This window comes from Schistocerca piceifrons, chromosome 2, assembly GCF_021461385.2.
Source record: "Schistocerca piceifrons isolate TAMUIC-IGC-003096 chromosome 2, iqSchPice1.1, whole genome shotgun sequence".
NCBI lineage: Eukaryota > Metazoa > Arthropoda > Insecta > Orthoptera > Acrididae > Schistocerca > Schistocerca piceifrons.
The window spans coordinates 739,716,244-739,732,399 of record NC_060139.1 but is presented as its reverse complement, the minus strand read 5'-3'; the positions used below and the strand labels follow the sequence as shown (position 1 = coordinate 739,732,399).

General features: G+C 43.2%; 1 protein-coding gene across 1 annotated transcript in view; it reads right to left on the bottom strand.

Moving 5' to 3' along the window:
* Nucleotides 1-423, bottom strand: part of LOC124775814 (regulating synaptic membrane exocytosis protein 2-like) — a 966,162-nt gene extending 965,739 nt beyond the window's left edge. Inside the window, exon 1 of the mRNA XM_047250647.1 lies at nt 70-423. Coding sequence (XP_047106603.1) covers nt 70-423 — 354 coding nt within the window. The remainder of the gene's footprint in view (nt 1-69) is intronic.
* Between the last annotated feature and the right edge of the window lie 15,733 nt (nt 424-16,156).

Sequence of the window (16,156 nt, the reverse complement as noted above, 5' to 3'; positions counted from 1 at the left end):
GACACGGAGCCGGGCCCGGGGGCGGCGCCGGGGGCGGAGGCGGGGGCGGGGGCGGGCGCCGCTCCCGACAGCCGTTCCTGCTGCGAGTACTGGCGGTGCAGCACGCTGCCGGAGCGCTGCAGCAGCGACGGCACGTTCTCCTTCTCGGCGGCGCTGTGCGCGCGCTCCAGCTTGGGCCTCTTGTCGCCGCCCCCGGGGACGGCGCCCGCCTCCGGCGCGATCCCGCCCCCGACTCCGACTCCGAGGCCTTCCCCGCCCGTGCCCGGCCCCTGGCTGCCCAAGTGCAGGTCCGCCTCGATGCGGCGGATGATGGCGTGGTCGCCGGCCGCCATGCCCTTGTTGATCCACTGGCCAGTCTTGCTCAGCAGCTCCTGCTTTTTCCGGCAAAGGATGCACACCCAGATCACCTGCAAAACGAAACATTTTTTCCCTTCGTGAGTGATCGTACAGTGCACTCAGTCTGCCAGAATTAATAGAGTAAACTGACAGACATAAATATATATGATGGCAGAAGCAAAATCGTTTCAGTAAACATAGGACCGAACACGTGCTGTGCGCGTGATATTTCCGAATGTTTCGTTACGAGCCGTCACTGACTTCGATTGGAAATATGGTCCCAGTTACCAGAATGAAATTTTCGCTCTGCAGCCGAGTATGTAGAGATATGAAACTTACTAGTAGATTAGAACTGTGTGCCGGACCGAGAAGCGAGCTGGGATCTTCGCCTTTCGCGGGCAAGTGTTCTACCGACTGAGTTACCCAAGTGCGACTCACGACATGTCCTCACAGCTTTACTTCCGCCATTACCTAATCCCTTATGTTTCCAACTTCAGAGACGTACTCCTGTGAAGCTTTTGGGACTGGCACTCTTGGAAGAAAGGACTTCAAACTGCTACTAACAATTATTAAAAGTGTGTTCCAGTCATGATATAATAAAAATTGAACTGTCACAAAAGGCGACTGACAGCAGGTATCTCTGAAAACCTTTATTCACAACAGTCGCAGTGTCCCACATTCATAGTGGATAAAAGTTCTAAACAACCGAGTTGTAAAATGAACTATAGTTCAAGATAACGAAAAACTGCAGGGAGCGAGTAGATAGTCGATGGCCTCAGCTGGGTAGGGATCGACTATCCTGAACTGGTAACTGAACTGAAACGGTTCGATTACACACGAACGGGTGCATGAATGCTGTTTACAAGATTACAAGAGGGCGTCGGACAAGTCAGTGTGACACTACGGGATACCATAGACATCGACATGAAGGACCGGACCCAACCCAAGATGTAAAAAATACGTACAGTTTCGAGCCGGACTCGCGCACTGACGGTTCCGTACAAACGAGTTATGTATATATACATTTCTTCCATCCCAGGAATCGAAAATATTCGACAATTTTTGCCTGTTGTCGTTATCGATACCGGCAAGATATCAGAATATGTTACATAAGTGGCCCTATCTTTTGAAATGTGTGTGAAATCTTATGGGACTTAACTGCTAAGGTCATCAGTCCCTAAGCTTACACACTACTTAATCTAAATTATCCTAAGGGCAAACACACACACCCATGCCCGAGGGAGGACTCGAACCTCCGCTGGGACCAGCGGCACAGTCCATGACTGCAGCGCCTTAGACAGCTCGGCGCCGTATCTTTTGATTCCATTGCCATAAAAGCGTAAATATGTTATACCAACAAGGGACCGTGTACTTTATGTGACATAAATTTCGAGTTGATACGGTACCAGTGCCTGAGACAAAGGCGTGTTAACAGACGGACGGACAGGCAGTTTCGGATAACATGACCAAAACAATTTTTTTCGTGTGATATAATTACAAATTAACAATTTTCGTTTTTTTTTTACTTTGATTGTACTAGAAACCTTGTTTCTTGCCAAATTTCATGATTGTAAATCAGCGGGGAGTACCCTATAGAATTTGACGAATGTGTGATATAAATGGTCGCATCTTTTCACTGCATTGACGAAGAACTTAAATTTTTTACATCGGCTAGGAGCCACAGACGTTAGTAAGTGACATAAATTTGAACCTGATACGTTTACCCGTTATTGAGAAAAAATGTTCTTAACAGTCGGACAGGCTGGCAAACAGACAGACGGACACAGTGATCCTATGAGGGTTCTGTTTTTACCGATAGAGATACGGAACCCTAAAACGACAGGAAGATGCAAGATCAAGAAACTTGAAGTTAAGAAAGCTCACGAAATGTTATCAGCAATGCCTTGGTAATGAGTGCACCTAGTCACGCAGTAGGTACTGATCCTGTGAAAGTGTTTCATAAGTAAGTGTACGGAGTGACGTCAGTGAGGGTGGCGCACAGCCGTACAGCAGGAAAAACTTCACGCGCTTATTTTCTCGATCACGTGGATTACAACATAAGCATCATCCGAAACGCCAATATAATCATAACTGCCGAATAAATTAAAACTGTTGTTCTGCAGCAAAAGTCCACCAAACAGAGGATGAAAGACAACCAATTACATGTTATTCAGCTTCAGACAAGCGTACCGATATCTGCTTCTCAAGATTAACCAGCTTACATGGGGTGCTTCAGCATATAATCTAATTGTTAAATAATGTTTTAATTGGTTTGCTTGAGAGCTATCGAGGTATCTGCTTTCCTGTTCGACGGTTTGTAGGCATCCTCACACAGTGGATGGCCGACCAATTTCAAGTAGGCTCTGAGCACTATGGGACTTAACATCTGAGGTCATCAGTCCCCTAGAACTTAGAACTACTTAAACCTAACTAACCTAAGGACATCACACACATCCATGCTCGAGGCAGGATTCGAACCTACGACCGTAGCGGTCACGCGGTTCCAAACTGACGCGCTTAGAACCGCACGGCCACACCGGCCGGCAATTTCAAGTAGGAACTTTGGCACATAGCATATGCACGTCCCATTCATCATATGAGGCCGATGGAACCGCGCACCGGTAGCCAGCCGTCGTTTGCGTAGTTTGGTCACTACACTCGTGCACACTTCTTTCTCTTCTGTATGATCAGTGAACTACTGAATACATACTTTCGATCCTCTTACTGACTTTTTGCGTTTTTTGCCAAAACTTCTTAAGATTTTTAGTTAGATCGTTTAGCAAAATTTTACTTTCAAATTCACTGAATACTTCTCACATCGTTCTCTTCACGCTCATTTTGGTTCTATTCCGCTTTTGTTTGTGTACTATCCTTTGGCTTCACGTAAATGAGAAATGAGGGCTTCGTTGCTTTCGCATAAGCTTTTTAAAATGATTACAGCGGATTATTATTCATAGAGCATTTCAGTCATAAATGGTCAGCAGTGTTTACCCATTCCGGCCACCATGACCAACAGCTAAACTCCAGATAGCAGCCGCGCAGTCTTAGGCACATTGTCAGTGTTCGTGCGGCTCTCCCCGTCGGAGGTTCGAGTCTCTCCTCAGGCATGGGCGTGTGTGTTGTCCTTAGGGTTTAAGTTAGATTAAATTAGACTAAGTAGTGTGTAAGCCTAGGAACCGATGACCTCAGCAGTTTGGTCCCATAGGAACTCACCACAAATTTCCAAATTTCCCAGATGGCATACCTCGTATAAGATATCAACAACGCTTTTAGCAATGCAGCTAACACAATCTGCATCCAGCTGCAAGCGTCGACAGAGGCACGCCTTCTGGAGTTGCGCGTGCTAATTTCGTGTGTCGTCTGCGGGAGAGATCAACAGTCTCCAGGTAATCCCATGACAATACCACAGTCATTCTCAGTACTTACACTGACCGTCGCTATTTAGAATGTGTCCCATTGTCCAAAATTCATATTCGGTATTCCCACAGGACGTTGCGTAACCTACTGCAACTCACCGAACAAGTTCGAACCACATTAAAAACAATACTCTGGCTCTGAATAACGCCCATGACTTGGTTGACAACATATGCAAGCATATTTTAATATTAATACATCAGGCAGCACAACGCCAACTGGATCCAAATGCGGTGCCACTCTACCGAAATAGAACAATTTGTTTTTCGAGTAGACGAATGGGACATTGTCTGATGGCACGAATAATAAGTGAGGTCTAGCAGAAAAGCCTACTCCATACGACAAACATTGCACATACACTACTCTCAAACTGTATACTCAACATATGTGATTCGAGAATTCCAGATTGATAGGAAGAATGTTTTCACACTATTCATCCATGAAACGATTTTCTTAGGAATTAATGGTAGCTGGTGATAATCCGTACGCTATGGTTACCATTCCAGCTCGTTGCAGCACTTATAAAACTACCAGACTGCACAATTACAGTCATACAGTTTACTGCCCAAAGTCGTCAGCCGTATCAAATGATATACGGTAGGAAAATTCCGCTCAGGCTCAACTAACTTTAATAACACGCGGTAACTCTAATAGTCATGCAACAACTTGGGGATGCCAGGCAACATACAATAATGATGTAGTTATCCTTTCGCTGATAGAACATCAGAAACTTGTATTGTTAAACGACTTTTCACTCATGACGGTGCCTTCACCTTTACTGACAAATCCAGCTGTTGATATTTCCGTCTGTTTTCCATCTCTCTCTCTCTCTCTCTCTCTCTCTCTCTCTCTCTCTCTCTCTCTTTCTCTGACATGGGCCAGCGATTTCTTGAAAAACGCAATGCAGTCGGATAATTATGATCACTTTGATAATAAACACGCCTCTCCCGCTCATGATGATGATGATGATAGCACGGCTGGCCAAATAAAACTGTTACAAAGCTGACTATGAAGGTTATTCGATACAGCTAAAAGAGGAACAATTTCCTTACCAACATCATTAGTTGTTTGCTGTATGATTGGCTGATGGACGCTTTGGAGAAAGCAGCTTTTTCAATCATTCCAAGGAAAACTGTTCATCAATAATTTATCCATTTTACTGGTTGTTGAGATCCGTGACTGTGGATCATATTAATTTCAGGAACGCAGCAACCAACTACTGTTTCACGTATTTTTCTTTAGGCTAAAACGCGTTTCGGAATTTCAGTCACCTTCAGTTAGCATAATAGATATTTGAATATTCGGTAAATACATCGTTAAAACATCGACAAAAAATTGGATGTTGCAGTTGCCCTGAGCAAAATAACAATTTTGTTTAGTTAATACACTTCTCGAGTTATATATTTACGAATGAATACTACATTTTACTCCAAGTTGGAATGAAATTTGCAAGTAATAAAGAAGGAACAACAGATTTACATTGCGAAGAACTACTATGTGCACTGGATAAGCTCACATTGGATTAGGTTTTTTCTCTTGCTTTATTTAATGTGTTGTTGTACTGAGCAAATTAAGGATATTTCTTAGAAAAATGTTCCTGGATAACTGTTCTTGGTCATTTTGTATGTCATTTGGGGATGCATATTTGTGAGACTAAATTTCAGTTTTTTCAAGTAAGTTCATTCTTTTTCCTTGGTCGTTAGCCAGGTGGAGTATTTGTAAGTAGTGAGCTTTGTCTGTAACTTGATGCTCATCTTCAGCTACGCGTAGGGAAAAGGTGAATTTGCTTAAGTTTTTTAAACGAAAAGCACGCGTGTGTTCCCGGAAATGTATGCTGAAATCTCTTCTTGTTTGGTCAATGTATAACTCTGAACATGAATTGCATTTAAGTTTGTCTATTCCTGATCGATAGTGTGGCTTGCTGGTGTCTCCAAAACAGACATACGTTTCAGGTTTACAGGAAACCAGCATGCACAGATGCCACAATCAGTAAAACCTGATGCCACCTAGATAAGCACAAAATGCCTTCATAGGGAGCAATGCTCAATGGAAGACACGAAATCCCGTAAGAAACAGACGACAAAACTGACGAATTAAATGCCATTTAATCAGCTGCTTGCAATAATGGTTCGTGTTCAAATCTAACAGAAGAGCTAAGGTCAAATAACACCACATCATAGTTAACAGAAAAACATGTGAGCAGCTATTTTTAAGAAAACTGCCATATAAAGTAGCAAACGAATTCCGAAGAAAAAATGTCAGAATACTTTTGACACACATTAAAAAATAAAGGACATAGTCATCCATAATATTAAAGCAGTAGCAAGCCATACAGTCGATCAGAAATATACGAATTAAACTGCAAGTCATGTTCAAAGATATACATTGGTCAAACAGGAAGAAATTCTACATCTACATCTATACTCCGCGAGCCACCTTACGGTGTGTGGCGGAGGGTACTTATTGTACCACTATCTGATCCCCCCTTCCCTGTTCCATTCACGAATTGTGCGTGGGAAGAACGACTGCTTGTAAGTCTCCGTATTTGCTCTAATTTCTCGGATCTTTTCGTTGTGATCATTACGCGAGATATATGTGGGCGGTAGTAATATGTTGCCCATCTCTTCCCGGAATGTGCTCTCTCGTAATTTCGATAATAAATCTCTCCGTATTGCGTAACGCCTTTCTTGAAGTGTCCGCCACTGGAGCTTGTTCAGCATCTCCGTAACGCTCTCGCGCTGACTAAATGTCCCCATGACGAATCGCGCTGCTTTTCGCTGGATCATGTCTATCTCTTCTATTAATCCAACCTGGTAAGGGTCCCATACTGATGAGCAATACTCAAGAATCGGACGAACAAGCGTTTTGTAAGCTACTTCTTTCGTCGATGAGTCACATTTTCTTAGAATTCTTCCTATGAATGTCAACCTGGCGCCTGCTTTTCCCACTGTTTGTTTTATGTGATCATTCCACTTCAGATCGCTCCGGATAGTAACTCCTAAGAATTTTACGGTCGTTACCGCTTCCAATGATTTACCACCTATGGCATAATCGTACTGGAATGGATTTCTGCCCCTATGTATGCGCATTATATTACATTTATCTACGTTTAGGGAAAGCTGCCAGCTGTCGCACCATGCATTAGTCCTCTGCAGGTCTTCCTGGAGTACGTACGAGTCTTCTGATGTTGCTACTTTCTTGTAGACAACCGTGTCATCTGCAAATAGCCTCACGGAGCTACCGATGTTGTCAACTAAGTCATTTATGTATATTGTAAACAATAAAGGTCCTATCACGCTTCCTTGCGGTACTCCCGAAATTACCTCTACATCTGCAGATTTTGAACCGTTAAGAATGACATGTTGTGTTCTTTCTTCTAGGAAATCCTGAATCCAATCACAAACCTGGTCCGATATTCCGTAAGCTCGTATTTTTTTCACTAAACGTAAGTGCGGAACCGTATCAAATGCCTTCCTGAAGTCCAGGAATACGGCATCAATCTGCTCGCCAGTGTCTACGGCACTGTGAATTTCTTGGGCAAATAGGGCGAGCTGAGTTTCACATGATCTCTGTTTGCGGAATCCATGTTGGTTATGATGAAGGAGATTTGTATTATCTAAGAACGTCATAATACGAGAACACAAAACATGTTCCATTATTCTACAACAGATTGACGTAAGCGAAATAGGCCTATAATTATTCGCATCTGATTTATGACCCTTCTTGAAAATGGGAACGACCTGCGCTTTCTTCCAGTCGCTAGGTACTTTACGTTCTTCCAGCGATCTACGATAAATTGCTGATAGAAAGGGGGCAAGTTCTTTAGCATAATCACTGTAGAATCTTAAGGGTATCTCGTCTGGTCCGGATGCTTTTCCGCTACTAAGTGATAGCAGTTGTTTTTCAATTCCGATATCGTTTATTTCAATATTTTCCATTTTGGCGTCCGTGCGACGGCTGAAGTCAGGGACCGTGTTACGATTTTCCGCAGTGAAACAGTTTCGGAACACTGAATTCAGTATTTCTGCCTTTCTTCGGTCGTCCTCTGTTTCGGTGCCATCGTGGTCAACGAGTGACTGAATAGGGGATTTAGATCCGCTTACCGATTTTACATATGACCAAAACTTTTTAGGGTTCTTGTTTAGATTGTTTGCCAATGTTTTATGTTCGAATTCGTTGAATGCTTCTCTCATTGCTCTCTTTACGCTCTTTTTCGCTTCGTTCAGCTTTTCCTTATCAGCTATGATTCGACTACTCTTAAACCTATGATGAAGCTTTCTTTGTTTCCGTAGTACCTTTCGTACATGATTGTTATACCACGGTGGATCTTTCCCCTCGCTTTGGACCTTAGTCGGTACGAACTTATCTAAGGCGTACTGGACGATGTTTCTGAATTTTTTCCATTTTTGTTCCACATCCTCTTCCTCAGAAATGAACGTTTGATGGTGGTCACTCAGATATTCTGCGATTTGTGCCCTATCACTCTTGTTAAGCAAATATATTTTCCTTCCTTTCTTGGCATTTCTTATTACACTTGTAGTCATTGATGCAACCACTGAGTTATGATCACTGATACCCTCTTCTACATTCACGGAGTCGAAAAGTTCCGGTCTATTTGTTGCTATGAGGTCTAAAACGTTAGCTTCACGAGTTGCTCGAAGTAATTCTCGGACAAGGCAGTCAGGATAATGTCACAAGAGTCTCTGTCCCTGGCTCCAGTTCTGATTGTGTGACTATCCCATTCTATACCTGGTAGATTGAAGTCTCCCCCTATTACAATAGTATGATCACGAAACTTCTTCACGACGTTCTGCAGGTTCTCTCTGAGGCGCTCAACTACTACGGTTGCTGATGCAGGTGGTCTATAGAAGCATCCGACTATCATATCTGACCCACCTTTGATACTTAGCTTAACCCAGATTATTTCACATTCGCATTCGCTAATAACTTCACTGGATATTATTGAATTCTTTACTGCTATAAATACTCCTCCACCATTGGCGTTTATCCTATCCTTGCGGTATATATTCCATTCTGTGTCTAGGATTTCGTTACTGTTCACTTCCGGTTTTAACCAACTTTCCGTTCCTAATACTATATGCGCACTATTTCCTTCAATAAGAGATACTAATTCAGGAACCTTGCCCTGGATACTCCTGCAGTTTACCAATATTACGTTAACTTTTCCTGTTTTTGGTCTCTGAGGACGGACGTTCTTTATCAACGATGATAATGTCCTCTCTGGTAAGCCGTCAGGTATTTTATCGTTTCGCCCAAGGGGGGGTCCCTCTAACCTAAAAAACCCCCGTGTGCACGCCACACGTACTCTGCTACCCTAGTAGCTGCTTCCGGTGTGTAGTGCACGCCTGACCTGTCTAGGGGGGCCCTACAGTTCTCCACCCAATAACGGAGGTCGATGAATTTGCAACCATTATAGTCGCAGAGTCGTCTGAGCCTCTGGTTTAGACCCTCCACACGGCTCCAAACCAGAGGACCGCGATCGACTCTGGGCACTATGCTGCAGATATTAAGCTCAGCTTGCACTCCGCGTGCGATGCTGGTTGTCTTCACCAAATCAGCCAGCCGCCGGAAGGAACCAAGGATGGCCTCAGAACCCAAGCGGCAGGCGTCATTCGTTCCGACATGTGCTACTATCTGCAGCCGGTCACACCCAGTGCGTTCAATAGCTGCCGGAAGGGCCTCCTCCACATTACGAACGAGACCCCCCGGCAAGCACACCGAGTGCACACTGGCATTCTTCCCCGACCTACCCGCTATTTTCCTGAGGGGCTCCATAACCCGCCTAACGTTGGAGCTCCCTATAACTAATAGGCCCGCCCTCTGTGACTGTCGGGACCTTGCCGGAGAATCGGCCACTGGCCCAACAGGCGCGGCATCCTGTGGTGGCTCGGAAACGATGTCATCACCACTAGGAAGCACCCCGTACCTGTTGGAAAGGGGTAAGGCAGCTGCCACGCGGCCAGATCCCACCTTCGCCTTTCGGCCAGGCACGCGCGAGCCCACCACTGTCCGCCATTCACCCTGGAGTGATGGCTGACCGGTAAGATGCTCACTGCCGGAAGACGCAGCGACATCAGGGGTTCCATGTGATTCCAAGGCCACCGAAGTAGGCATAGGTCTCACCACAGTTGCCCCAACGCCACTACGAGCCGACGCCTGCGCCTCGAGCTCGATGAGCCTAACAGACAAAGCCTCCACCTGGCCCCGAAGAGTGGCCAATTCTCCTTGCGTCCGCTCACAACAACCACAGTCCCTACACATGACTATGTTTACCCTACTCTATACCGTGACAAATTCCCAAGATAATCTTCTGATGAGCTACTCTGATAATCAAGAAACACTCACTGAAATACGAGACGCGAAAACTACGCTAGGTTTTCCCAGAAAAACTATTTAAAAGCTAAGCGCAGCAAATAAGTACAAAAACGCTTTATACAAACAGTACTCGCTGCTGCTGGTGCTCTCGCTCTGGCTGTCACAAGACAACTGCTGATTCAAGTGACTAGTGGCTAACGGCCGCGAAACAAACAAAAGACGGTTTTAGGGCGCTTTCTGTTCTAAACGATCAAGAAAACACTAAGAAATCTAACACGAAAACTACGTAAAGTTTTATCAAGAACTGTTAGTTACTATGCAGAGCAGATAAACACAAATAGAATCCCTTCCTTAGTGGAAGGTCGTAAACAAAATGCAAAATAAACGCTTTATACAAACAGTACTCGCTGCTGCTGGTGCTCTCGCTCTGGCTGTCACAAGAAATTTCAACATACGTTTCCGGAACCAGGTGAGTGCTCTTCATTCAAAAAAACTTCAGTAAATCCACGTTTTCCCCGCACGCAGATGAAGATCAACAAGTTACAGACGTAGCTCACTACTTACAAATACTCCACCCAGCTAACCAAAGAAAAAGAATGAACTTACTTGAAGAAACTGAAATTTATTTTCACAAATATATCGTAAATATACAACTCGCAAAGTTGGCAGCTAACCAAAATTGTTTTTCGGGACAGGGCAGGTACAACATCCAATTTTCTGTCGATGTTTTAACGACGCATTTACTGAAGATTCAAATTTGTCTTGCGCCCATTGAAGACGGGTGAAATCCCGAAATACGTATTAGTCTGAAGAAAAATACATATAAAAGTGGCTGGTTGCTGTATTTCCAAAAATAATAAACTGTTCATCGCCCCTGCAGTAAGGAGCGTACGATTTGGTACATTCAGGAATGTTGTCAGGCTGTTATTTTAAGAAGATCACAATTAACGCAAGTTTAGACAACAGGCCACAGAGGAAATTTACCTAAATTAAAAACACGTCGCTGCCATTTTGAAGAGACTCTTGAAACAATGCACAGGTGGCGCTTAGGTGTCATCTGTGCCTCACTGGTAAGCGGTGCTAAGATGAAGGGCATACAGCAGAATGTTAGGATGTTTCTGAACAGAAAATACTCTCATAACATCAGAGCTACAGTAGCAGGCTAGATAGAAGACTTTATGGCCACAAACGCCCTGCTGTCTACCACCTCAAAGAATTTCCGTTGATCTCGTAGTAGAGGACCAGTTCTTATGCAGCCCTATTACAATGATGGATCTTCGATTGGCAAAACCTTCGCATCATCCCTGAGATTAATCGCTCATGTGCTGTCAGCGGAATTACGACTCTCAGTTATGGAATCATTCCAAACGAGGAGGGGCACACAGTCAATTGTACCCTTACAAAAGCTAGGGGGCAGTCTGGTCACGACGGGTCTACGGACCATTAGCACTAAGCTTCATTCATCAGAGCAACTCTGTCATGTATTGTTAAGAGACGACTGAAAGATGGATGGAAGGAAATTACTTAGTGTGAAGCACCCAAAATGGCTCCAGGAAAGGAAATGGAACTTCTGGAAAACATGGAATATTACGGATTGAGATCTTAGCAGCTTCCTCATCGCGGCTCTCCTCGGTATCTCCGATACATACTCGATCCTACACAAATGCAAGACCTTCGCGCTCTGGGAATACGAGATACCTTCACCGCATCGTTTTACGGGCTACTTCAGATTCTTTGAGTATACAATTGTTTGGGCAGTCAGTTGGTGATCTACTCAGACTATCGCTGTAAGCCCAGTCATCGTCCCGGTATTGTATGCTACATGTACTGCTGGTTTGAAACCTCTCCACCACCAGAATTAAGTTATTACAAAATGCAGGCGATACACGCGTCTACTCAAAGGCCACGTACCCACATGATACTTGCAATAGACTGGCTCATGCTCTAGGCCACGCTGCCGTGTTATCTGACGCCTGGCCGATAAAACTGGATCGTCATTATTAGCTAGGAAATCCCAAGACGTGGCGTTGAGTCTCAAACGTGTACAGAATCTTGCCTGGAGATGAAGTTGGGAGACTAAACGATATCACTAGCCTTCACTGCACGATTACAGACACTAATCTACGACTTATGCTAAATGATGTGCCCACATCAATGTGCTTCCGAGAAAAGCGTACATGGTTCATACTTTGTGGGCCGTACATCCTTCCAAAATGCTTACACTGTATCGATTGTTGGTGTGACTTCAGTGAGATTATGGTGTAATATTCTATCACGGTGGCATCTAGTTAGCACATGTTTAACGAAACAAATACAGCACCGCCAAACTGGAATCTGTATACGAGCAGTGTCTTCAGCACCTGCGCTAAAGGAGGAAGCAGCGAAAATGCCTCTTAATATTTGACGCCGTTTCATAGTGGCAAAATTTATGTAGCGGAGAATCCAAACTTTGCTTGTTTGGTACATTTATTGTTTCTCCACTGACAAAAATGCTCACAATTGAGTAGTAATCACTGTTTAATAGGAACGCTTCCTTATTACACAGTAACGGGACGAAACAGCACTTAAAGTTATTTTTCCTCAGCTACTCCCTTCGTGAAATCCGTCTGCTCCACAAACGTGAAACGCAAAACACTAACTATATATATATATATATATATATATAGGGTGAGTCACCTAACGTTACCGCTGGATATATTTCGTAAACAACATCAAATACTGACGAACCGATTCCACAGACCGAACGTGAGGAGAGGGGCTACTGTAATTGTTTAATACAAACCATACAAAAATGCACGGAAGTATGTATTTTAACACAAACCTACGTTTTTTTTAAATGGAACCACGTTAGTTTTGTTAGCACATCTGAACATATAAACAAATACGTAATCAGTGCCGTTTGTTGCATTATAAAATGTTAACCCTTTCAGACCCGAAATTTTTCTGGAGGAAGAAAAATTGAAAACGGAAACCATGTGTGTACGTGTACCTCACCCCTCGTGGTAATGTACATGTGCGTCAGTGAAAAAGACCAATAAAAAGGTGTTAGCATGTGGACGTAATGTGCTGCTCCAGTCTCTTCTGTACCTAAGGTCCATCACCGTTCCCTTTGGATCCCTACGTAATTCGGTGCTCTCCGATACACACGATCGAACAGCGGAGGAGTGGTACTCAAGCGTCAACTTTAGGTTACAATATCTCCGGATGTAATTAACATTTTACATTGCAACAAACGGCACTGATTACGTATTTGTTTATATGTTCAGATGTGCTAACAAAACGAACGGGGTTCCATTTAAAAAAAACGTAGGTTTGTGTTAAAAAACATACTTCCGTGCATTTTTTTATGGTTTGTATTAGCCCTTCTCCTCACGTTCGGTCTGTGGAATCGATTCGTCAGTATTTGATGTGGTTTACGAAATATATCCAGCGGTAATGTTAGGTGACTCACCCTATATATATATATATATATATATATATATATATATATATATATATATATAAAGAGACTGGGTGTACCAAGAGATGTCCCAAAAAAGTGCCGTGCTTGGACTCTTGCTTTTCATAATTTATGTAAATGATTTGTCCAATATGGTGCCATGTAAGTCCATACTATACGCAGACGACACCACCCTTGTTACAGCTGACAGGGTCTTTGACACACTCAAGTAGAAAAGTGAAGAAAAATTCAGAATGTCCGGCATATGGCACAAAGCAAATGAATTACAAGTTAACCACTCTAAATCTGTAAATATTCCTTTCAGCGTACGTAATAACGGGAACGGTAGTGCCTCAATTAAGCTTCTTGGTTTCGTCTTGATACAAAATTAACTTGGGAAACTCACACTAACTATGTGTGCAGAAAGTTAGTTCAAGTCGTCTATGTGCTGACTAAACTTGGGACATATGTGGCGGACAAGTTAATGCTGAACTCTTACTATTCCTCTTTTCTCAGCCACTTCACGAATTCAGTGCTGTTATGGAGCAACTCATCTGGAGCAAAAAGAAGTTTTATTTGACAGAAAAAGCCATTAGGTGCATTGCTGGAGTTAGAAACCACGTATCTTGTAGAGAATACGTAGAATACTTTAAAGAGCTGAAAATACTGACAGTTGTGTCACTGTTTATTCTCAGCTGCTTGGTGCTTCTCGAGGAGAGTCAAGACAGCTATAATCTGCGAGAGGCTATACATTTTGTTGTTCTGGATGGTGCATTTATATTTAATGGTTACTGAATGTGTACAGTATTAACCATAAATATGTTAAAAATGTGTGACTTAATATGTAGCTGTACAATGTATGTAAAATGATGACATCAGTTCCATCGAAAATTCTTAATAATGGATCAATCAATCAAATCAAATCAACCCAATGACTCCTAGAAACTGTTATTGCTTCCTGTTCCTATGATGTATTAACTCGATGTGGTCATGTAATCAGAACAACTTCATTTAAGCAAAAGAACATAAATTTTAAAAATGCAGTAACGAATATTTCGCGAAAACTTATAACGTCGGGGTTTTTGAACGCTTGTTTCATTTTCGAGGGGCTAGGGAGTGGAGACAGTGGAAACGACCAGCAGAAAATATGTGTGGCATGAACAGTGCAGATGTGTGAATGGAGGAGTGGAAGGGCAACTTAAACATTTCACGTCGCAAGGATCTGGGATGAACCATGGATCTTGCCGTTGGTGGGGAGGCTTGCGTGCCTCAGCGGTACAGATGGCCGTACCGTAGGTGCAACCACAACGGAGGGGTATCTGTTGAGAGGCCAGACAAACATGTGGTTCCTGAAGAGGGGCAGCAGCCTTTTCAGTAGTTGCAAGGGCAACAGTCTGGATGATTGACTGATCTGGCCTTGTAACAATAACCAAAACGGCTTTGCTGTGCTGGTACTGCGAACGGCTGAAAGCAAGGGGAAACTACGGCTGTAATTTTTCCCGAGGGCATACAGATTTACTGTATGATTAAATGATGATGGCGTCCTCTTGGGTAAAATATTCCGGAGGTAAAATAGTCCCCCATTCGGATCTCCGGGCGGGGACTACTCAAGAGGATGTCGTTATCAGGAGAAAGAAAACTGGCGTTCTACGGATCGGAGCGTGGAATGTCAGATCCCTTAATCGGGCAGGTAGGTTAGAAAATTTAAAAAGGGAAATGGATAGGTTAAAGTTAGATATAGTGGGAATTAGTGAAGTTCGGTGGCAGGAGGAACAAGACTTTTGGTCAGGTGATTACAGGGTTATAAATACAAAATCTAATAGGGGTAATGCAGGAGTAGGTTTAATAATGAATAAAAAAATACGAGTGCGGGTTAGCTACTACAAACAGCATAGTGAACGCATTATTGTGGCCAAGATAGACACAAAGCCCATGCCTACTACAGTAGTACAAGTTTATATGCCAACTAGCTCTGCAGATGATGAAGAAATTGATGAAATGTATGACGAGATAAAAGAAATTATTCAGGTAGTGAAGGGAGACGAAAATTTAATAGTCATGGGTGACTGGAATTCGTCAGTAGGAAAAGGGAGAGAAGGAAAAATAGTAGGTGAATATGGATTGGGGGGAAGGAATGAGAGAGGAAGCCCCCTTGTAGAATTTTGCACAGAGCATAACTTAAACATAGCTAACACTTGGTTCAAGAATCATAAAAGAAGGTTGTATACCTGGAAGAATCCTGGAGATACTAAAAGGTATCAGATAGATTATATAATGGTAAGACAGAGATTTAGGAACCAGGTTTTAAATTGTAAGACATTTCCTGGGGCAGATGTGGATTCTGACCACAATCTATTGGTTATGAACTGCAGATTGAAACTGAAGAAACTGCAAAAAGGTGGGAATTTAAGGAGATGGGACCTGGATAAACTGAAAGAACCAGAGGTTGTAGAGAGTTTCAGGGAGAGCATAAGGGAACAATTGACAGGAATGGGGGAAAAAAATACAGTAGAAGAAGAATGGGTAGCTCTGAGGGATGAAGTAGTGAAGGCAGCAGAGGATCAAGTAGGTAAAAAGACGAGGGCTAATAGAAATCCTTGGGTAACAGAAGAAATATTGAATTTAATTGAT